We start from the raw sequence: 24215 nt of genomic DNA, 5'->3' as shown, positions 1-24215 counted from the left end.
TACCTTCGGATGTGCCCTTCTTGGGAATGCCACTTTAGGATCAATCTGGAAAAATAAGAGAGGAAAATATTAAAAATTATGTTCACTATGAAAATTTTTAAATGATTTTTCATTTATTGTAACCATTTTGAAATCATTGTAACAGAAAACTTATCTTCTTTGCTTTTATTTGTTACCAAATGTAAATTGGAATTAAATTTAAGATGTACCTAATAGGCTCTGATTACTACTCTATTACGGAAATACAAATCTTAATCACAAATTACCCAATAGAGCAACTTTTAAAACCAAATTTGTTTACAGATGATCTCAAATTCTCCTAAAAATAGGCTTATTTCCGGCGAATTCGAACAAGATCAAGAATAATTGTTCTTCTTACCAAGAAGACAGAAATAAATGATTTGTTTGATTGATTTAACTTCTTGTGTGGTACAATCTTTCGGTGGGAGGTGCAGGTACAATATATTGACAGGTTACGCACAGCTTATTGGAGTGCGCCATCTTAGGTGAGGCCAAAAGGTCTAGAGCAGTAATGGGCAAAGTACGGCCCGCGAAAGTATTTAATCCGGCCCGCCGAGGGTCCATCGACATGGATAGTATATGGCCCGCTATAATTACGTTTTGACGGTCGAGAAGTATAAAGTAGATTCTACTTAGTAGAATAATAGATGCATAACCTATAGGTGAAGCTAAACTAGCCGCGTAGTTACATAAGTGTGTAATGCTGTAATGTTTTTATAATATTATGATTAAAAGCTTTAACACAAAATGCATTTTTTCTATAATTCTGGCCCTCCTCTAGAATTTCTTAAACTTTGTGGCCCCCCCATTAAAAAAGTTTGCCCACCACTGGTCTAGAGCTTCTTGAGGCCTGCGATGTAGAGCTAGAGATGACAACCGTCTTGGATGTGGTGTCTTACAGAAATCGGTGAGATAACCGCACGCTGTCTCAAATTACTAACCAATCACATTTAAAATTCTTTTTGAAAAAATATCTTTATTTTAATAAATGAAATTTTTATTTGTCTCAATAAAATTGAAATATAAAATTTATTTTGGACAGGCTGAAGAGCCACAAAATTTGGATAAAAGAGTCGCATGCGGCTCGCGAGCCGCGGGTTGCCGACCCCTGGACTAAACTTATCCAACAACTAACTGAAATGCATCTAGCCGATATAATTGTTAAATTATGCAAGTAAACGTTGTTTGAGGTTAAAAATTGTCATAAAATAAAAACCAAGAAAAGACCAATTAAATTTCTGAAAAGTTAAAGATAAAAATAATTAAAAAAAAAAAATGAGAAAATTACGGAGGCAAAGATATTTTAAAATATCTGAGATAATCCTAAATTATGGTAATGAAAATCGCGGAGGTATAAAGTTTAACGGAAGAGGACAGGTCTGTCTGTAACTAAGGGTTGGAGAGTGGAGTTCTAGGGGGCGTGGGAAAATATTGGAGAGAATGGAGGTGTAATGCGGGCATCGTTGCCACCGGAGTAAGCAAGGAAGCATGGAGGCAGGCAAACGGGCCCGGGAGGGGGCTTAGTGTGCAAGTTTTGTACGACAGCGGCGGGGCCCCGGCACTTCTTCGCTTGAAGTATAGCCGTGCCCTAGGCTTCAAGTGCCTATTTATTAGCCGAGGCTTTAAGCCTTTCTTCCCTCAACGTGGTAGAGAACCACCCGCTCTTACCCTACATCCTAACACACAAGTATACCCCCCCCCCGACAGCATCCGCCAATACTTGGCTCTCCGCTACCACCATTCGCGGTACTTCTTCTTCTACTTAGTACTTCCTGTGTGCACCTTATACTCCACAGCAAACTCCTTCATCACTACCTACACAATGAGCTGTAGTAGGGTTCCCTCATCTTCTCCCAAAAATAGTCTCTTCTTCTTCTTATACTTCTCTTAGTTCCTTCTTCTCCAGACAACAAGGGGAAACGAGATCTTTCTGTAGCTATTCTCTTTACTGACAAAATACATCTTTTTTTTCTCTCTATATTCTAGCTTACAGATCTTCACAGCCTCTCCATTTAAGCAATTCAGCTAAATACCTTAACAACTAAATTAACGTCCTATCTTCTTTTTACAGGCCATTCAATTTTTATTTTTATTTGCACAACCATAGAATTCTCTTAATGGTACAATTCACACATCATAAACCTGGTTACGGTTATTCAATTTTCCAAAGAAATAATTTTTACCCACAAAACTCGCTCAATAAACATATATTTGTATTTCTGGATTAACAATAATTCGTTAATTTAGACCAACGTTGGACTTGGGGCCTCCATAAGCAAGAATTACGCAGCCAGACCATAAATGATTTCATTGTGTCTTTCACCCGCGCAAAGAAACGCATGACAGCCCTATTTCATTAGTTCCAGACCAAAGTCTGGCTCACAATATGAAACCTATTTCAGGATCAAAATTTATGGAATTGTTTATAAGCCAAGCCAACTGCAAACTGCAAGGATGTGAAAGAGTTTTAACCTCCTGGTTGTATTTCATTCTTAGCTATACCCATTCAATTCCTAGAATAGAATAGAAAACAGGATACGACCTACCTACACTCCATGGCACCGCAACCACAAGAGGCTTATTGTGCCATTCCCATTTTAGATCTAGTAGACGAAACCGCCCCTATATTAAAGAGATTCCCCTACTAGTTCTTTTTGTACTACAATCTCCTTTGGTCTCAAGGTTCCAAAAAATATCATAGCGCAACCCAGCTCGATTGCAACACTATCTAACAATTCAATTTCTATGTCTATCCCTATTGTAAAGAGAATGCCCTGGGACTTAACTGAGATCTGCCCAACAGACTAGAGTAAATTCTTCCCAGCTTTATGCTATTCCAGTAAAGATAGTTTACGATCAGAGAAAAAATTCTGAGAAGTATTTGATCCCTTCTCTTAAACCTAGAAAGAAGAAGTGCAATGATCGTGTCTAATTTGTGAAATAAAATGCTCCGGAAGGCGCATTTTTTTTTTTTATGGGAGAGAAAATTGTAGCTCTACCAAAGAAAATCATTGGGTTTTCGTGAAAGTTCGTGAAAACAGGAAAATTGATTCAGTAGACTGAAAACTTTCGATAGAAAATTTTGACCAAAAACCCTACCAACGAAATCAATGTAGTACATATCAAGATTTAAACCACTAACGACTAACCAGTTTCTTGAATAACGCTGAGTAAAGTTATGAAAAGAGAAAAGTACAGACTAGCAGGAGAAATAGGAATAAAGGCGCCACGGTAGCCGAGCGGGTTAAGAGGCGAGACCTGCAAAGCCAATATGCATTGTGGTACTGGGTTCGATTCCCGGTTTTGGCCTTGGATTTTATTTAATGGTTAAATGAGAAATAGTAAAGTACGTTTGCTAGTCGCATCCGTCCACGACACCTAGTAAATGGTAGTTGGATGTTAAGCCCCGCCTGAAAAAATTGGCGATTACTTTACTTTACTTTAAATAGGAATAAAGGCCAATTTGTAAAATCCCTTTTTTTGAGTAAATAAATAAAATTTAGGATTAGCGGAAGTAATAAAATATAATCCTAGAAATGGTGCTGGACGAATATTTTACATCAGATTTTTTTTTTTTTTTTTAAAGCATTACAATCACCCGATAAGCATGATAATCATCCGATAAGCATGACAATCTATCATACATTATGTATAATTATGCATGGATCTATATGTTTAACTGAACTGTTTCAATTGTCATACTAAGATGCCACATTGACAGGAATAGATAATGGGCGTACACATCCCTATTACAATGTGCATTTCAGAATATTGACAATACTGTATCATATTTTATGCACAAACATTGCATGTTCAATTACAGTTATGCGATATTATTTAATTTTGTAAAAAATACTTCAAATAATGTTATAGTAATCCATAACTAACTTATCAGTAATTAGCTTTTACGTCAATTATTTTCTTTTAAATAAAACTGAGTGAAATCAATATTATATAATGGCGAAATGTTATATATATTTATATATAAGAAGACACAATGATATATTGTCCCGGTATATAATCATTAATCTTGTTTGTAATTAGTGAAAATCTGGACTCGACTAAATTTCCACATAACCCTTCCATTTTTCCTCTCTCTCTCTCTCTCTCTCTGCATGGAAAGGGCCAAAAAAAAGGGCTCCATCAATCAGCTGATAGGTTAAAATCAATCATTGGTCATCATTATTCAATGATCAATCAATCACAGTGTTCAAGCGACAACAACATCTGACCAACATGATGAAATTTAATAAAATATATTTTGGTGTGGGGGGTAAAATAAAGACAAGAATTTTCTAGTGTAACCTTTGCATTGTAATATTTTAAAGTATGAAAATCTTTTTTTTTTTCATGCGTGAAAAACTATACTCTCATGAATTTTCCTTACCATGAACTGTGTAATTTTTGGGCGAAAACGGGTCAAACGAAATTAAATTCGGTGAAATGTTACTACATATTTTTGATTCCTAGGGGGTCAAACAGGTCAAACATTATATTTAAATTACACTCAACGAGGGAAGCTAAAAATCAATTTTTTCCCATATTTGAGTTTTAAATAAAAGTTACAGAATTACAGGTGCGCGATGAATGTAATAACTTACTTATTCTGCATCTAATATTAAGTGTAGAGGTTTCTTTTTTGGACAAAGTTCATCAGCTGGCCATTCTATTGGCCTCAAACTATACAAGTTCCTTATTTTGAAGAGTTACCTGTGATGGATATCTTCCCAGGTGACACTTCTTCTTCCTCTGGGGTACTTCTTTTCAGTCTCTATGACACTTTTTAAGTATCCGGATATCCTTTTTACGTTATTTAGAAAGAGTTTTTTTTTTTTTTACTTTTAAGCTCGTATGGTTGTGCTCCAGAACCTGTCACTCTTTATTTTTATCCTCTATTTTCCTCAGGAACCTCATTTTCTGTTGCCTAGAGGCGACACCAATAAGATTGCTTCAAGTTTCAGGAATAAGGAAACGAAAATCGTACGGAAAAAACTACCATTTTCATTGTGAGCACAAAAAAATTGAATAGAACAAACTTTATTTAACATTTTAAGGTATATACATAGTATGTACATAAGGAGTTCCAGTATAAATACTATAACCTCCAGCTAATTTCATAAACTGTTACAGAATATAGTATAGTAAGTAATGAGGGGGGAAAAAAACAATGAAAAACCCTCAGCCTCTATGGAAAGTTCTACTTCAGGGAGTCCTTAACTCTCCTGTGCCTGTGCACCGAGTCCACTATTAGTCTGCATAGGTGGTTGTGACTTGATTCACACTTACTGAAGAAACCAGTAGCGAGGTACTTGATGTAGTGTTCTACATAGTCCATGTTGGTGTTAGAGTGTAAATCTATAATACGGTCTGTAGCGGGGGGGGGGAAGTTGTGACCAGTCTGAGGAATTTATTTTGCAGGATCTGCAGCGAGGCGATATTGGATCGATATGCCAGACTCCAGGAGGGACAAGCATAAAGTATCATGGGCCTAACCACTACCTTGTACAGGAGGAGTTTAGAGTCCCTTCAGAACAGCGGGAATAGCACTCGAATGGCTGCCTTACCCTTTATTGACTCCATCCTTTATGTGGGGGGGGGGGGTAAAGGTCAGCCCACGATCCAGTAAAGATACTGATAGTGGCAGCTCACGGCACAATCCGTCCCCCGAAGTGTGGACATGTCGATACAAGATCGGGTCTGCGCTTAGTGAATAGGATAGACTCTGTTTAAAAAAAATTGAAATTAAAAGAAAACATCTTTAGAGTAATCACGATAAATGACACTTTTAGTTGCCTTTTATTTTTTCCAACGTTTCCGGTGCAAAACAAAATCTGGAAATTTGCACGATCGCAACACTTCCTGCTATATTTTAGTGAAGCAGGAGAAAATAAACTGGCTTCTTGTTCTCTCCATAGATAAGAAAATCATTTCCTGCTGAATTTTTTCTAAAAAAAAAAAGGCTCGCTGTTTAGAGAAAAGAGACATAAAGTGCCAATGTGGCTTCAGAAGAGGAACAAATCAATAATGGATCAAATATTTCACACTTCAAACAGCAAAAAGTTTAAATACTTTACAAACTTTTATGCCCAAATATTTCTCCTTCCAAGGCTGGGCTATATGTTGAAAACCTGCGACTAGATTTCAGTGTAATTTCAGATAGCTGAAGCAGAGCACTGAGGCATGAATTTCAAATTATCTTCTAGCCCTCTCTGATAAGCTAAAGTCAACTAGATTTATATAAAATTCAATTTCTGAGTCGACTTTCATTCTATGCTTACTTCAACATGCTCTTTGAAGGATTTTTTTTTTTCTCACCCCCACGAAGAAATGGAAGTATGATGATGGATTTCTGGGTGGGGGTGTTCGTGATTTTAAGAAAGCCCAGGGCGTACTTAAATGATAAAATCTACTTTATAATTTAACTTACTTTAAATTGAGCAGAAATGTTTAGATCTTTTCATTTATGATGTTATTTAAAACTCGTGAATGTTTAAATATCTACTTTTTCAGAAAAACCTTTTTCTGACTGAAAAAAAAAAACTATTAGATCAGTAATTATTGAAGTCTTTTCCATTATACTGATTTATTTTTCAGTATTTCATCCATCGTTCGAAGATAGGTTCATTTGAAATCTTAAATTCAAAGAATTTGGTGCCAAAATATCAGACATTTTGAGGGGGAAATCAAAAGTTCTATGCAGAAACCAGAAGAAATCAATGCCTGAAGATGGATGAAAATCCAAAAAAAAAACCGGATGTACCTTTTCCAGCTGAAAAATTTTCCGGAAATATAGTATTGAAGTGGTCAGTCTACAATAAAACAACTTGTAGGCAATCTACTTATATCACTACACCCGTAGGGGGAAATGGACTAGCCATTTCTTCAGGGATCTTGGCGTCCCTGCGGGTATCCCCAAGCCTAACAACATGAACAACACTTACAACTGACACCCCGTAACAATCACACAATACACGTAGGGCCTACAAGTTATAAAATAAAATGTTTACAACTATTTTGGGCTTAGCGATTACCTGCTGGTAATCTGGGAGCAAGAACATGGAGGAGGAACTGCTTTGGTGAGAGAGAGAGAGAGAGAGGAGTGGAGAAAGGTGATAGAGGAGGGTCAAGGTCCTTCGAGGGCCGTGGAGCCAGAGGAGAGAGAGAGAACCTAGTTCTAGCTGATCAGCAACAAAGTAACATAATTATTCTGATAAAAGAAAAAAACCCTCTAAATTAAGATGGAGTAGATTTTGGTAACAATCACTTCAATTTCAATCAGCCAACTTCTCTACAGTCCCTAACTTCAATTTATTCACTTCCCCAGGGGAGACATCAGGGACATTTATTCTACCTTCCTTTCCTTTCTCAGGATGTCTTTTCATTCAAGGAAAAGAAATATCAGGATTATTTTTTTTCAACCCTTTCAATCAATGAGTAAATTCTTTGCATCTTCCAAAAAAGGATATTCTTTTGGAAGATGTGATTAAAAGCCGCAGAGTGTGGATCTTTGATTTTATTAGTGATAAACACGCATCGTAATTTGTATCTTCCGGAAGACACGGTTTCGAAATTTCATCCCAGTATTCTAATTATAACAATTATTCTAAAATAATAGTTATTTCCTAGTACAAACCAAAACTAGTAAAATTCCACGTTTTCTGCTTAAATTTCGGGCGCCCCACGAATAAAATGCAACTTTAACATTTAAAATACTAAATTCTAAAACATTACTCAAACACTTAACGTCCAGAATCTCTACAAACTGATGATTAATTTACCTCTGATACTGGTAGAAACTTCGAAACTGGGCCCAGATTTACAATAAAACCTATGTTCTAAGACGATTAAAATCAAAGATATTCTTTTAACTAAAGTTTTTAACAGTTTTATCATCTTTCTAAATCATTGATGTTGGATATTCTTCCTGTTTCAACTAAATTGAAACATATTCAATTATATTAACTTCCTGCTTTCTTAATTTCCTGAAAGTTAGGCTTTCATTTCTTAGATTGTATCCACACAGTTTCTTTTTGTTATCCACTTCAAAGTTCTAGTTTTTCCTCCTACTTCTTCTCAAATTTTCGAGAACTTAATTTATACTTTATGATAAATTTACTTATTAAAATAGTTCTTAGTTCAGTATAGTTTTATATGTTTTCAGGGTATTACCCAATGCAACAAGTATTGGTTACAAATTATTATTATTTTTTTTTTTTGGCGTTTATTTTTGCTCCAATCAGCGCGTTGGCGCTATAAGTGATAGTGATAACAGAACTATAAATTACAGAGGTATACGAGTGGAGAAGTTACCGCAGTGGTAACACTCCAAAATATTAGGCTATTAGTCCACTCTCTTCACTAGAGAGTAGATCTGGAGGCCACTGTCTCTTAAGGCGTCTTGTCCGGATTATCAGGAAGAGTTCTAGAAGAAAGATTTTTAGCTAGAGGATTTGTATGAGATTGCAGGCTGAAATGGAGTTTTCAGTATCTTATTTTCAGCGACTTGTGTGGACAAAAGGAATGTTAAGGTCAGTGGAGCGTTTACTTGTAGTTCGAAGTATTTTTGATTGAAGAGATTGAATCCTTTGGCGAGATTGGAGCGTTTGGTTGAACCCCACAGCTCTATTCCATACGCCCAGATGGATTTCAAAATAGAAGTATAAATTAGTCTTTTGTTGTCCAGAGAGAGTTTTGATCTATCGCCTAAGGCTGGAAACATAGTGGAGCGGCGATGATAGCAGCTTCAGATCAAAGAGACTGACGAGCAGCGAGCAAAGAGTCGCATGCACATAGTGACGAGGTTAGACGCGTACTTCTTTCGACAAAACAAGATGGAGGAACTATTTTTATATGAAAATTCTTCGTTGAACTTTGGTATTTGCAGCAGCTTAGTAGTAGGAGCTGCAGTGTACATGACATAAATAAGTCTAGAAATGAACTTGGTGAATTTCATCACTTGTACCAACAACTTCGGGAGCATCCTGGCAAGTTTCATGCGTATTTTCGAATGTCTATACCAACATTTGACTACAAACTAGTTCAGTGTAACCCCATTAATCAAAATCAAATTTTATTGTTTTTGAATAATACAACTCATAACAAAAGTTAGGCACAATATTAACTAAATACAAATCTGCGTAACCCCATTAATCCTAGCAGTTACTTTAAGGTTAGAAAAAATAAATAAAAAAATAGAAATATATGCAGATAAAAAGAAATTAGTCAATTAAAAAAAACCAATAATTTTATTAAATCACTACTCCATGATTTGTCGTAAATTAATGTTGTTCATCTGAAAAACTGGAGTAGTACGACGCTACAGAAGAAGGATTGGAGAATTCGTTCTGATCAGAAGTAGTAGGACGTGAATATATAATTTAATTTTGCCTAGTATTTAGATGAAAGTTAGCATTAAGGGATTGAGAACCAAATTAAATGTAGCAAAAATTACCTGAATTCTCCATTAGCTACTAATTGTTAATTAACTTTAACTATTGTTAAAAACTATTGTAGCTTTGCAAATACTGTGGTCCCACATAGGTTTCTTTAAACAAACTAAACCAATAAATGTATCAATATCCATAACCTGTGAGCAATAACCTTCAAAAATTGAGCGCGATGAGAGCGAAGAAATCAAACATGTCATAACGCTTTGCTCCACTCTTTATAGATAGCGTTGCTCTATCTTCGCTTTGCTCTCCACTATGCGCGGTCCCATACGGTTAACTTGTGTGTTTGTTTTCGCCGCTTTGCTCGCCGCTCCACTATGTTTCCAGCCTAAGAGTCTTTTAAGTAGTCGATAGCGGTCTGTACAGTTCTGTTCTTTTAAGTCTAGTGTGTGTGGGGGGGGGGGGGGTTCCAAACAAATTAAATTAAATACAATATAATAACATATCATAAAATTAAACTGAAAACAAAAAGTATATTGCTTCTTATAATAAAAAGATAACTGATCAAATGACAAAACAAAATAAAAGACAACTAATAGAACCAAAATTTAGAGAGGAAAATAATTGACTGCTCCTTAATTTTCAATATTTACAATAAATTCTCAAATTTTTAGTTTATAGACACCACATGATAGTACAAGTTACTAAATTTAGTAAAACTATCAATAACTAAAAAATTATGTGAAAATTTTTGCTAGTTATTGTGCTCAATTTTAATAAATAATTCAAATAAATATTTGTATCTGGGTAAGATCCTAAATGATGGACAACACACTAACAGTAAATGATGTACGAGTGTCTAGGGGCACCTCAAATTACAGCAGATACGTGATTGTCCTCCGCATTAAATCTGAGGAGACTGCCTTTCAAAGATTATCTGGGTAAACTAGCCTCATTTTGACTTACTGTTCTTTTCTCTGTATTCTAAATACCATTCTCTTGAAACTAAGTTACTAATTTTCCTGAATAAAGGATGAAAACTAGAATTTAATTAAAAAGAGATTTTATAAAACGACGTAAAAGGAAGATGAGCATAGACCGGTTCTAAAATTGTATAAATTAAGGGATTTGATCTGCTGATAAGTATGAAAATTATCAAATATAATTATGTACATGAATAACAAACTATTGGTTTGTTTTAGGCTTATAAACTTACACAATCTGATAGTTATGGATTGGAAAATAGTGGAATATTACAGTAACTTTTATATAAGAAACTATTTCTTGTTTTGTGAATAGTTTTCAGATCAATCTGGGGGGCGAAAGATCAAGTGAAGTGAATGAAATAAAAAAAAAATTGTTGAAAAGAAATGGTAAGGGTCTAGTACTTGCTTGGTTGATTGTAAAAGTAAGATGACGGACCTAGGGGTCGTAAAGCGTCTCCAGCTAGCAAGTCCCAATTTAATCGGGGAAGGGAATGAGACCCAATCTTGTGTGAGCCTCAGGGGCACTAAGTAATAAGATGCAATCAATCACAGAGTGTATAGAGCTGACGCGCGCACACACTAAGGGCTAAATACAGAGGGAACCAGCCCAAGATAAAGGGCCCAGAGTGGATGCCGAGTAGGTCTTTATCAAAGCCGAAGGGTGATCCTTGCCCGAGCTACCCTCAACTACACCTACGACGACCAAGCACGCGCTAACAAGTTCTACCTCTCTATCCCCTCCTACCGCTCTACTCTGCAGCCCTGAGGTTGCAAATAGGGCACTGTCAGACAACGCTACTGACTGGCGACAGAATTCAACTACAATTCCTCCCCTAACTCGCACACCCAAGCCCTCTCCCTTCCAAATCAACCCTAAATCTATCTGCTAAACCTTTCCATCTCTTCAACTTGCCAGCTCTAGGTGTCTCCGCTGTAGGGGGCTCTTTCAGGGCATAAGTTGTTCGTAGCACCCTGTCCTCTACATTCAAGCAGAACTTTTCAACCACTCTAATTGTGCTTAAACACAAATTTTCCTTTAGCATTTTAGTAACAAGCGAAGCGTAAACCCATAGTGTTAAATTGTTTGTTTTTTTTTGTTTTCAATTGAAATTTGCAACTACAGACATTGTGAACCAAGAATATGGGATAATGCAGTAAAAATAACAGAAAAAGTGGGGTAGGAGAAGAATCTCGGACGTGATACTTTTCTAAAACGTTTACTTGGGACCATTTTTTATGTATTTTTTGGGCTTGAAAATCTGGGTTAAAACAAAAACTAGCCGAGCGGCTAGAGGCTAGACCTGCAAAGCTAAGATGTACTATGCTATATTCCCCATTCTATACCTTTAATGGTTAATATGAGAAATTTACAGTAAAGTATGTTTGCTAGGCGCCACGATAGCCGAGCGGTTAGAGGCTAGACCCGCAAAGCTAAGATGTATAGCGGTACTAGGCTATATTCCCCGATCTATACCTTTAGTGGTTAATATTAGAAATTTGCAGTAAAGTATGTTTGCTAGTCGCCACGGTAGCCGAGCTGTTAGAGGCTAGACCAGCAAAGCTAAGATGAATTGCGGTACTAAGCCATATTCTCCTGTCTACGCCTTTAATGGTTAATAAGGGAAATTTGCAGTAACGTATGCTTGCTAGTCGCCACGATAGCCGAGCGGTTAGAGGCTAGACCCGCAAAGCTAAGATGTATTGCGGTACTAGGCTATATTCCCCGGTCTATACTCCCCGGTCTATTCTTTTAGTGGTTAATATGAGAAATTTGTAGTAAAGTAGGTTTGCTAGTCGCCTCCGTCCACGACACTTAATTTGGTAGAGCTGGGTGTAAAGCTCGGCTTAAAAAATAGGGCATTACTTTAATTTCTATAGAGCAAAAGCGTAAGGATATACCCACAAGATGATTGAATGTAGCATGAGGGCTCTATTGAAACTAGTAGAGCTGATTGTTGTCCAAAAAAACCAATGGATTCGTTAATGTTCGAACAGTGGATGGAGTGAAGAGTCTACAGAGTCTTGACGAATAACTGAATATCTTAGGAAATACCTGCACTTTGTGAGAATGTAGACGAAGGATCTATGGAGATAACGTAATTCAAGGTTGTAATTTCGTAAATCTGAATTAGACGGATTAGAAAAGGAAATGTAACAGGACTGACTGCTTCAAAGGTACCAAATTGGTACCAGTTGGATGAGAGTGTGCATTCCATCTGGTACAATAGTATCCATATGTGACTTTGGTCCCATACACTTAAAAAAAAAAACGAAAAAGACATGGCAATGAGTAGACAGACCTGATCACATTACTTCCTAAGCGACAACTCCAATAGAACGTACTTCTCACGGAATAAGCTTGGAAGAGAAATAAAAAAAGAAAGAAAAATGCTTGAGATATTGTTAAGGTACAGAGCTACTGGAGACTGAGTGGCACCAGTTATTAGAGGAGAACATCGGATGAAAGCGAGGGCAAGAAGAAGATAAGTGAAGCAAGTAGACAAGATTACAGTCAGTGTACGTCTGAAGAAGAGGAAGAAGAAGAGGAAGAAGAAGAGGAAGAAGAACAGGGAAAAGCCGCATGAGAAGTAGTCTGTATGCAAGTGTATGCAGATGTTCAAGATGTAGTGAAGGATAAAAAAAAGACACTAGTGAGATAAAAATAAATAAAAAAAAGAAAGAACCGACAGTAGAGAGCATAGAGTGATGTTGGTGAGACGGCATTCAAGTGCACTTGAAGGTTTACCCAACAGACTGCGCTTGCATGTCATTAAAAATCGCTAACTTAAACCAACAAGATTACTCCATAGAAATATTTACATGGAGTATGGTTCCGGTCTTTGATCGCCAGCAAAAAAAAAATTGGATTCTTTAATACTACTACATGGATCCTCGAACGAGAATTCGATAGGTGATTTACACCAGGGGGTGTCAAACTGGCCGCCTCCGAGGTCTATTTCTTGTGGCCCACGATGTACTGAAATAAAATGAAAAATAGTAAAACGTTTTCTATGAAGGAAATAGCGCTTAATCGTACACACAATTCACCAGTTTCCGTTTATCTACTGAAGACGAGTATACACATGGCCCAGAGCCTTTCCTTGGGGGTCTGTGGGCTTGTAGTAACGCGGTGACTTAGTTCCGGCGACGTTTAGAAGCGATATGTCTGTCTGCCGCTCTCAGTGGAATTCCAGAATGATTCCGTTTTAAAAGAAGAAGTAGGAATTTCCAAAATATATTCTTATTTAGGTGAATAATATCCCAAAATGTTTGTTGTTCAAATGTTTGGAGTACGTCCTCGTGTGAGCACCAATTTCCGTCCAGGAAAGTATATAAAACTGCACACAGATCAAGACTAACTAGATAAACATCTATCTGCCTTAATGAAGGTTGTCTGTTCTCAGTCTCTGAGAATGCAGATATTGGAAAAACTAGGGAAAAATTTTGTAAATATATTGTGGCCCGCATGAATCTTGCCTGTTGCACCAAGTGGCCCCGTGGTTTATTTGAGTTCGAGACCGCTGATTTAAACGGTTTTGAGCCCTTCGATATATACTCAATCGAATTAAAATGTTTTAGCCCTATATATCATTTTTTTATTTTAGAAATATTTTATGAAACTCAACCGACGAAACAAATTACTACGGCGACTAATTGGCAGACAATCCAAACTACCACTGGAACAACAGCGTACTTAAAACCGATCTGGACTTACGGACTTGAACTGTGGGGTACAACCAAACATTCCAATTCACAAAAGATCCAGTCCTTCCAATCCAAAGTACTCCTTCAGATTACGAATTCTCCATTTTATGCCTCTAACTCCACCCTCCATAACGACCTCAAAATCTCATACGTAACTGACGAATCTAAATCTAAAATAGAAAATTCTTTGACTCTCTTCCATTCTGTACAAATCCTCTTGTTCAAAATCTTGCCTCCACAACGATTCCAGATTGTCCTCCACGACGATTGAAACGCTGTTGGCCTCGTGACCAGCTTCAATAGTACAAGAAACTCCAGCGAGAGTGTTGCCGGTGGGCAGCTTCTCTCCTCAAGCTGATCCAGTCATAAAGTCTCCTTTCATCATATTCACTTATTACATTTTATTCTTTGTAGATTATAAATAGCAAATAAATTAAAAAAAAAGAAAAAATAAAAGAAATATTTTGATCATACACCATTTTCTAAAAATCATTTTCCCCGGAAATTTGACGTCACCTTAATAACGTCACCAGCCGAGGACGCAGCGTTTACAATCGTGCGACGTTTTCCTCTTGAGTCCCTATCTCTCCTTCACCCATCTTGCCGCATATTTTCACTTTATCTTTCTAAGAGGAAGTATTGTTATCGCGTCTAAATTTTAGGAATCAACTTTCTACCGGAAATAATCTTTTTGAGGGCCTCCTGAAACGAAATGCAGCTGAAAGTTGACCAATTTCGCTTCTAATCCCAAGATTTTGGCCATAATCTTTCTACCGGAAGTACAACTTTGCGTAAGAAATTTATCAGTTGATATTGATTTCCATTATTATTTCGTTTATAACGCCAAATATTCTATCATTTTTATACAAAAAGTATCCATCACAGCAGAGTACTTTTTTTCCCCTCGATAGGTTACGGATTTTCATCAATGATGGAGTTGGATGGTTTAGAGAATTTGACTTTCACTTTTAATGTTTCTGTCACACGCTACACTGATGGATGGGTTGATACGAGGGATATGTTGTACATGCGTGATATGGTGGATAAAACCAAGGATATTGCAGCAGTACTGTATACCCAATAACATTTTCAACTTATTTGAAACTTATCAATCCTCTCACGCCAAAAACAATCCATCAAGAGATAAATGCTTGATTAATTCCTTGTCCATCAAGAACTCTACAAATGAAAATTAGCAGAGATCCCCCTCCCTAAAATAAAGATGACCTTCTTCAGACCTTGATGCGCAGTAATGAATACTTCAGTAGCCTATAAAAAGTCACAGAATGATCTTACTATCAAAGCTCTGCGTAGACCCCTAGTTAGCATTCTAGATTGCTGAAAAACCCATTGAGCTCATTTTAAAGTGGTGAATGCTGGAAAAAAAAACCGTCCGTTCATGGGGAAGCTTAGGACAGATCAGTGTCAACAGCCGACCAGCAGGTACTCGAATAACAAAAGAGACGCCTAATTTTCTATTTACCCCAAAATAATAAACCTATTTGATCTGCCATATAGTCTAGAAGAACTTTCTAGGTTCCAGATACTGCTTCCATCCTCTGGAACACTGCAACACTTACTTGGAGGTGAAGTTATAACAAAAAAAATTGAGTACCTTCAGTACCCGTATCCGTTCATCTGAAATTCAACGAAGAAAAGCATAACACGCAAAGATGTCCAATTACTGCATTGAAACTGCTTGTACGGTTTAATTATTTAAGACTATCGGTTGAGCTGCAGCATTGTGACGCCATTACTTCTTAAGAGAGAGCCCTCTTCGCGAATCATAAAATCGCATACTTATTCCCTCACGTACTCTTAATTCTCTTCCATTATTGAGTAACTAATCACAGACTAAGATTAAAAAAAAAAAGACATGAATGAAGAAGGTGTTTAGTAAGAACATCCAGGGTACTATTAGAAGTCCAATCACATAGACTACGCCCACACTTAACAAAAAGACACGCCCATAACCTATCAAATTTAATAGGAATTAATCTGAGCACCATTACTCCAAGAATGGCAACTTCAATTGGTTGTAATCAATAGAGGTGTGGCAGAAAGTATTATCTTAATCAATTAATTGCCTTCTTTTTTTTCCCCCTAAATAATCTTTACTATGAAGAAAATTCTAGAAGTAAATCCAATAGTCTACAATATTTATAATCTTTGTTAGCTGTGATAATGATAATTAAATTGACATTATGGCAGCAATATTTTATGGTAATTAACTAAGTTCCAGAGCTTCAGGATATCTTGAAAACAGTTTTGGGAAACTGCGTAGGCTGGAAATAATAGTATGGCGTATTTTCTTTTAGTAAATGGTGCGTGGTTAAAATTTCTAAGCTTGGGAATGGGTTTTTAAGTACTTACATTATAATGTAAGAGATATATCGCTGTAGAGCACGCTAGTACCTTGAACGATCTTGTAATCAAGAAAAGAAAACCTTCAGAGTAGGCTGGGAAATTACAACAGCAAACTGAAGCAGCTGTTAGATATTTGAAAAAAAAGCACTCATTTACTACTGTAGTTCAATATTACAGTTTTTTTTTTTTTTTTTAAATAAAGTCCAGGTACTTTTTCAAGCACTTTTTGAAAATGAAGCCAGCCATGTTTAATAATTCCATTTCACCCTTTACTTCAAGTGATTGTCAAACAAAGTTTTCTGTTCAGTACAATCAAAAAGATTCATCTCGTAATCAAACAGGATTTGAGAGGCCATTACTCATTCTAATTCTCCCATAATCTAGGAACTCTAAGTTAGTTAACCCCAACCTATGGAGATGCTCCCTTCACTTACTGGGGCCTATCAGCTAGCTGATAGTCACTTATCTAATTTGATTTGAACCTAGTTTCAAAAACAGTTTTGGTTTACAAACAGTTTTCACGTTTGCCTTCTCAAAATTCTTTGATTCCTGGATTTATGGGGTTAGTTGTAGCCTTCCTCTTTTGTTACACATTTTAAAGGATAGTCTTTTCAGATTTTGGACTAATGAATGGTCGGTAGAATTTCAGAACACAATAGAAGCTACCCCAAAGCCATCAGAGTGTATAAGAACGCCAGACCACCGCTCGGGACCCTCAAATTGAATTCAGGCATTGCTTTCCCTCACTGAGGATTCATTCTTACACTCTCTTCTCGGCGTTACTCTACTCGTCATTCAGTTTTGGCCAATTCTGTTAGAAGGGTTATGTCCAGGTAGAGCTCAGAACAATAGAAGCTGCCTAAAGCAATCAGAGTAAGTATAAGGACGCCAGACTAGGGACACTCAATCGCATTCAGGGCATTGCATTCAGCCATCTCACTCAAGATCATTCTCACACTCTCTTCGCGACCTTACTCTACTCCGTCATTCAGTTTAGCCAATTCTTTTAGAAATAGTTTATATTTAGTTTACCCTAGTTAGTTAGTTACTGCTTAGTAAATTTCGACAGTCATTGCTTCCATTCTTTACAGCTGAATGATTTTTCTAGGCATAGTTAAATTTATGAGTTTCATAAAATTGAATGCTATTTTCTTGGTGGCTAATAGTATTAAAATACTTGTTGCAATATTATTATCATTATTATTAATATTATTATTATTATTATTATTAAGGTGCCGTTGCATGGGACCATTCCAAAATTGAACGTCTGTAATCTCCAAAATACAAACTCTCCCCTTCCATAGATAAGTTTAACGACCTTTTTCCAGGTCGCCTTCAAGCAATATTGCTACTACACACCCAAAACTTCCAAAAATCTTCCTAGCATGCCCAAATAATATTGGGATAATTAGGGAGAGAAAACGGAAGGGCAATAATTTAAGCAATAAACCTTAGCTAGACTTCAAGAAACAGGAAACAGCAAGTATAGTGTGTTCTCTTGCTCTCACTTTAAGCAGAATCTGTACCGGAAGTACACCGATATATATAGGGGAAGGCAAGCAGCTAACAAAGGATAACGTAAGGGGGGATCCTAGGAGGCTGGTTTGGTGATTATGGTGGTGTTGGGAGGGGTTGGTGGAAGTCTCTTGAGAAGGACCCAATATATAGTTTAATTGCGGCTTTGATATCTTTGTCTTGGCTTGGAGAAAGACTTGGTCCGGGGAGTGGAGAGGAGGTAAGGAATAATGGTTTAAAGGCGGAAATGTTGGATGTACCTAAAGTGTGTGTTGGTTATTGGGAAGTTTCAAGCGTTGATCCCTTGCTCTGGTAAACTTGTCTCATTTGGTGCTATGTACCTCTTGTGCTACGTTGAGCATAGTACAGCATGGGGGTGGTTTGAGCAGAGAAGGTGAACGAGCAAGCGTACAATTTTAGTTAAGTTCTCTATCAAAAGGAGAGAAGTCGTCTTCTTCGTCGTAATGCAAATCTGTTTCCAACCTCTTCTACAAGTACTGTTGCCAGGACACGTAATATAGTGGGAAAACCTATCTGGAAATATATATATATATATAAACAAAACACTAACTGGTACTTTATTAAACAGACGGTAAAACCTCCTGAAGCTTGGACCAAGGCCAGCATTTCCCTTTTACTTCCTCTACTTCGACTTCTACTTCTTCTTCAGCATCTTGCCACGCCCACTAGTTTCTTTCTGTAAGGATCTCTTTAGTAAGAAAAAAGAAAAAGCCCCAACTTTCATCGCACCATTTGTACAGTCTCAGTCTCTAATTCTACCTCTATCGTATACATACTCCGTAAATTCCTCGCCAAGAAAAGTATACAATTTACACGCTTCAGAAATATTAAAATGAGCATATTTCTTTTGGCTAGAAAATGAACAGCCGAGACATAATATGACACTGATTTATACAGAACGCTGTGGGTACTGGGCGGTACCACATTTTCCTCTCTGCTGTTCAGTTTTCTTTGTTTTAGGCTATATTTTTCCTTTTTTTTTCTTTTTTTTATTCAACTAAATATTAAGCTTTTTTCCCGGCAATTTTCTTCTAAATGCTTCGGAAAAACATTTTAAAATATGCTGCTTATTCTACCAGCATAATAGTTACATTTTATTCACTCAATTAAATTATTAAATAAACAAAAATCTGTGCTACAACAACTTTATCTTATAAAATTTCTCATCGTTTAAACTTATAACATTTTCTCCGTTCTCCAAATATTCTCTTGTACTACTATAGTTTTCGCTGAAATGACCGCTTTCAGAGAACAGCCTGTCCCAAATTCTAAAACTAAAACGAAATTTCTTGGGCAAATTATTGAAATGAAAGTTATAAAATCAATGTGTGCCTAACCTATGTACGAGTTTAGGAAAAGTATTTTTCCGGCTGCTTGCGAGAAAATCCCCAAAAAAAGGTATATAATCCATTTAGTGAAAACGCCTGCGGTTGATTAATCAATTGGAATCCCAATCTGCCAGCTCTTGGATCCCTGGGTTATCATGTTTGGGAGGAGGTTGTAACATCTCCTAAGGTATCTCCTAAGGTTGTAACGGCACCTTCGTATTTCTTTATTTGGAGAAATAAAGAAAGAATATAAATTTATTATCCTGGGATAATTATTGGGATAGTTATTGGTCCCCCTTAGAATAAATACATGTACAATTTGGAGGCCCTATTGGTTTGACCTGTATTTTAAATATTTATTTACAAAAAAATAGGCAAGTATTTACAAAAATAAGAATTAAAATTAAGGAAATAAATGAATTCATTTCGGAGACAGCTCCGTAGAAAGGAGATAATTAAACAGTAGGGATTTAAAGATGGAAAGGGTAGGAGCATGTCGAACAGATGATGGTAAGGAGTTCCAGAGAGAGGTAGCGCGAATTAGAAAAGATTTGTCAAAGAATGGTGTACGGTGTAAGGGAATATAGAGATCAGAGGAACGAGATCTAGTAATAGAGAATGGATCGAGGGATTTGAACTTTAAGAGTTGGAAAATATAAGATGGTCTCTTTGAGATTGGGATAACTTGGAAAAGGAATGAAGCCCAAAACAGGGGAAAAGCCACTTCAAGCTGAGAATGCTGTAAATAAATCGTATGAAGCAGTTCATGAAACGCTGGAGCTTAGCTTCGAGATCACTAGAAAGACCGGCTAGTGGAGGTGTCATTTCGGAAGAATATGAAAAGAGCATTTGCAAGGAGATTAGAAGAGGTTACAGAAGCGCCTAGCTTTCATCTCATACAACAAAAACTTCCCTTAATTTGGAGTGGTAATCCTTAAAACATCTGAGGAGCATTGGGTGGTTACGTTAATTACCGTAATAATAGCCGTCCCCAGGCTCTCGGACCCGGGAGCATTCCTGTTTAGAGCCTGTATGGATTTTCTTCAACTGTCGGCCGAGGAATGTAACCTACTGTTCCTATTTCTTTTCCAGAAAGTTGCCCTGAAAATCTGATTGCAATTTTTTGTTTGTTTTGAATCTCCTGGAGATGCTGTAGAGGAAATGATCTCACCTGGGAACCAGGTTTGTTCTATTTGTTCTTTGCGCAGAATACCTAGTTTTTAACAATTAAACAACTAAAATTAAAATAATTTCTGATAACATCCTATGCAAAACCAGTTGTGACCAACCAAAAGAACACAATATAGAAAGAATTATGTGATAAAACTGGGTACGTGAATTAGGATAACATTATCATTGAGATGTACTAGCGCTGGGAAAGCTGGTTATGACAGGATGTGCGAAGTTAGGGCACCTCCTGCAGCACAGGCATTAGATCCAGTAGTAGCACATCACGTGCAGTGGTGTCTAGACTCACATTTCTAAAACTGCCTCTTTATTAAACAGCAGCCGTGTCCAGGGCTGTAGCAGTAGAAAGCTGTGGCAGGATTCAGCGAGAAATTTGGCCTCAGGCCAACCATATCACCCCCCAAACGGGGACCAAACGGGGGGCGGTTAAACACCTCCACGTCTCTTCACCGCCGCTCAGTCCCAGTATAACTTGGGGGCAGCACAGTAAGCTGCAGGTATCCCCTCCCTACACTCGCTCGCTTGTAACTCCTACCCAACCCTATCTTTCTTCTCTATTTATGTCCTCAATTACACGAGGCCAAACTCAAGGAAATTGGATCCTAAATATGGTAGGAGAGAATATAGTGCCCGTTAACACGAGCAAGCGGTTACAATGCCCCCCACCCAACCCCTCTACGCCATTTATTTTCCACATTGGCGGCTGTTTCTCTCATAATACTCCAGTATCTTGAACAAGAGGTAAACATAGATGTTTTGCTCGAAAATCCACTGTTTTTCCGGCCAAAATGCATACTGAAAGAACTTGTAATTCCTCTGCTTTCAAAATCATTAACTCTAGCATAAGAACTGTACAAAATTTTCTTTAATTAAATAGTCATTTTTAATTGGTCACTTGTGCTAGGGTTTTAAAAAAACCCCATAGGGGGAAGTGGATTAGCCACTTCTTCAGGGTACTTGGCGTCCCTGCGGGTATCCCAGTCTATCAAGATGAACATGAGCAACATATACTGTTACACTCCCAATACATTTACACAGTACACATAGGGCATAGTCATCTGTACAAGAAGGAGGGGGTTATTAGCTCGGAACCTTGTGCAGATTGTGTAATAACTCTACTATAAAGTAAAAAGTAAAGTAATCGCCTATTTTTTCAGGCGGGGCTTAATGTCCAACTACCAATTAGGTGTCGTGGACGGAGACGACTAGCAAACATACTTTACTGTAAATTTCTTCTATTAACCATTAAATAAAATCCAAGGCCTAAGACCGGGAATCAAACCCAGTACTACAATACATATTAGCGTCGCAGGTCTCGCCTCTAACCCGCTCGGCTACCGTGACGCCTAACTCTACTATAGGTACAACGGAAAGAACTCTAGAATTGTCCAGATATTCTTTAATATGTTTTCATACAATTTAGTATTTCAACTCAACTCAATTCAACATACGTTATTTATATCACATGGCAGTTAATACCAGTAACTAAACAACACTATAGATTGTGTGAGTATGAGGAGGAAACGGCCTCTCACCGGCTGTACGGTTGCGTTGCAATCGAGCGGTTGCGCTATGAAACCTTTGGAACGATGAGGCCGAAGGAGATAGTAGCGCAAAAAGAACTAGTAGGGAAAGTCCCCAACCTCTTTAGTAGGGGAGGGTCTAGATCCAAAAATAGGAAGGGCACAATAAGCCTCTGTTGGCTGCGCTGCCGTGGGGCACAGGTCCCGCCCCGATAATCTGATCTAAATGTTCAAAAAGTTCTCAGGCCAACATTGAATACCTGAAGGAGTGCACAACAATCTAACTTAGAACTAAGACAAGGCAAATTTTACGCAAGTCCCAAAAAATCAGTCAATAACAAACTTAACACAAAAAAAATCTATGGCTTCAGATATCCAGACTCTGGACAACTAAAACTGCTAGGCAATCTTTAAAGAAATGCTCTTTCGCTAAGTTTATTGATCATTCTGATAAGATTTTTCTGACAAGGACAACTAGATCTAGGTGTCACTGCATTTACTCCACCCTAACAACAAAAAAACAGTTACATTGAGAGCGCCTAATATTCAAATAGTGCTTATGAGGCCCTGCCAAGATATAAGCTGAACTAATAATAAGAAATCAAAGGAAAAAATAAAAGCAGAAATGATGTGCGGAAGCGTTTCCAAGTTTGGAGAAGGTTCAAGATCTGTCTTGTGGTAGCTGAACGATTTAAACAGCTTTTGAGTTTCTGCTGAAAATTAGTGGGGGCACAAAAAAGATTTTTAAATACCCACAAATACTAGCATCAAAAACAGCAAGGTATAAACCATTTTTTGGTACACATTAGACTTTAACTCCTAAGCTTTGTAAGCTATGGTAGCAAAGAGCTTCGCGCTTTCAATCAAAACTTTTTACCAAAAAAGGAACCGTAACGGAGAAGAATCAATAAAAGCTTGACGAGGAATCATTTTTAAAATAATGAAATTTAACTTAGTTCACTACAAATTGAACATTTAAAAGTTAAAAATAAAACAAAAGAAAATAGTAGATTTTCGGGAGAACTTGAAGAAAAACATCTATTAGGAAAAACAAGAATGGAAAAGACTGTTTTTCCGTAGTTTCTGGTAGCCAGCTAATTGCCAGCTGTTTGGAGAGTGTGATTTAGTGGCCAACCAGCCAAGGGTTCGTTGTGGGTAATTTCTAAGGGCCAGCCAAGCCCATCAGCTAACCGCCAACGCTTCTGCAGTGACGTCACTAGTGCTCTACTATACTTCTCTGTAGGGCTTACTATGATTTCCTCTCTCTCTCTCTCGCAATGGTGCTATACACCTTGATTTACATTTTATTACTCAACTAGAAACCGCCGCATTGTCGTTGCTATGGTTTTCACTTTTTCAATGTAGTTTTCTTTTTATTATTATTTTTTTTTAAAACTTTGCAGCTACATAAAAATGCCTTATCTGAATATTTGAGAAAAAAAAAGTAATTTAGTAAAAACTCACCCTGAAAAAATGAAATTATTGTCTGAATTCTGAGGTAAAATTAAATTATGAATACTATTATTATCTTTGCATAATTTTTCGATTTGTACACGTTATAGTGACATAATGTCCACCTTATTAAACCCAGAAAAATTAGTATTTAGGCTTAGTTAAGCCTTAGAAATGAGTGTGAAAGTTATTAATACGGTAGAAATAGGCAAAGCATCAAACACCTTAGTATGGAGACTTTTTTCCTCCAATAGGGTGAGTCCCAACACACAAAAACCTAGAAGAATTAGTATTTAGGCTTAGTTAACCCTTTAGAAATGAGTGTAAAAGTTATTGATACGGTAGAAATAGGCAAAGCATCAAACACCTTAGTATGGAGACTTTTTTCCTCCAATAGGGTGAGTCCCAACACACAAAAACCTAGAAGAATTAGTATTTAGGCTTAGTTAACCCTTTAGAAATGAGTGTAAAAGTTATTAATACGGTAGAAATAGGCAAAGCATCAAACACCTCATTATGGAGACTTTTTCCCTTCAATGGAGTGAGTCCAACGCACAAAAACTAGAAGAATTAGTATGTAGGCTTAGTTAACCCTTTAGAAATGAGTGTAAAAGTTATTAATACGGTAGAAATAGGCAAAGCATCAAACACCTTAGTATGGAGACTTTTTTCCTCCAATAGGGTGAGTCCCAACACACAAAAACCTAGAAGAATTAGTAT

The 24215-nt window shown here is 37.1% G+C and overlaps 1 protein-coding gene across 11 annotated transcripts in view; it reads right to left on the bottom strand.

The window, feature by feature from the left end:
* The window catches only part of Rbp6 (RNA-binding protein 6), a 1109038-nt gene that overhangs the window by 507490 nt on the left and 577333 nt on the right, over positions 1-24215 (bottom strand). For all 11 annotated transcript variants that reach the window (XM_074128249.1, XM_074128251.1, XM_074128246.1 and 8 more), the window contains one exon: positions 4-45. In XM_074128249.1, the coding sequence (XP_073984350.1) occupies positions 4-45 (42 nt within the window). The remainder of the gene's footprint in view (positions 1-3; positions 46-24215) is intronic.

Source organism: Rhodnius prolixus, unplaced genomic scaffold (assembly GCF_049639745.1).
Source record: "Rhodnius prolixus isolate KJV_2025 unplaced genomic scaffold, Rpr scaffold_9, whole genome shotgun sequence".
NCBI classification, from domain to species: Eukaryota; Metazoa; Arthropoda; class Insecta; order Hemiptera; family Reduviidae; genus Rhodnius; species Rhodnius prolixus.
The sequence above is the reverse complement of the archived record's forward strand: the minus strand, read 5'-3'. Positions and strand labels throughout refer to the sequence as shown.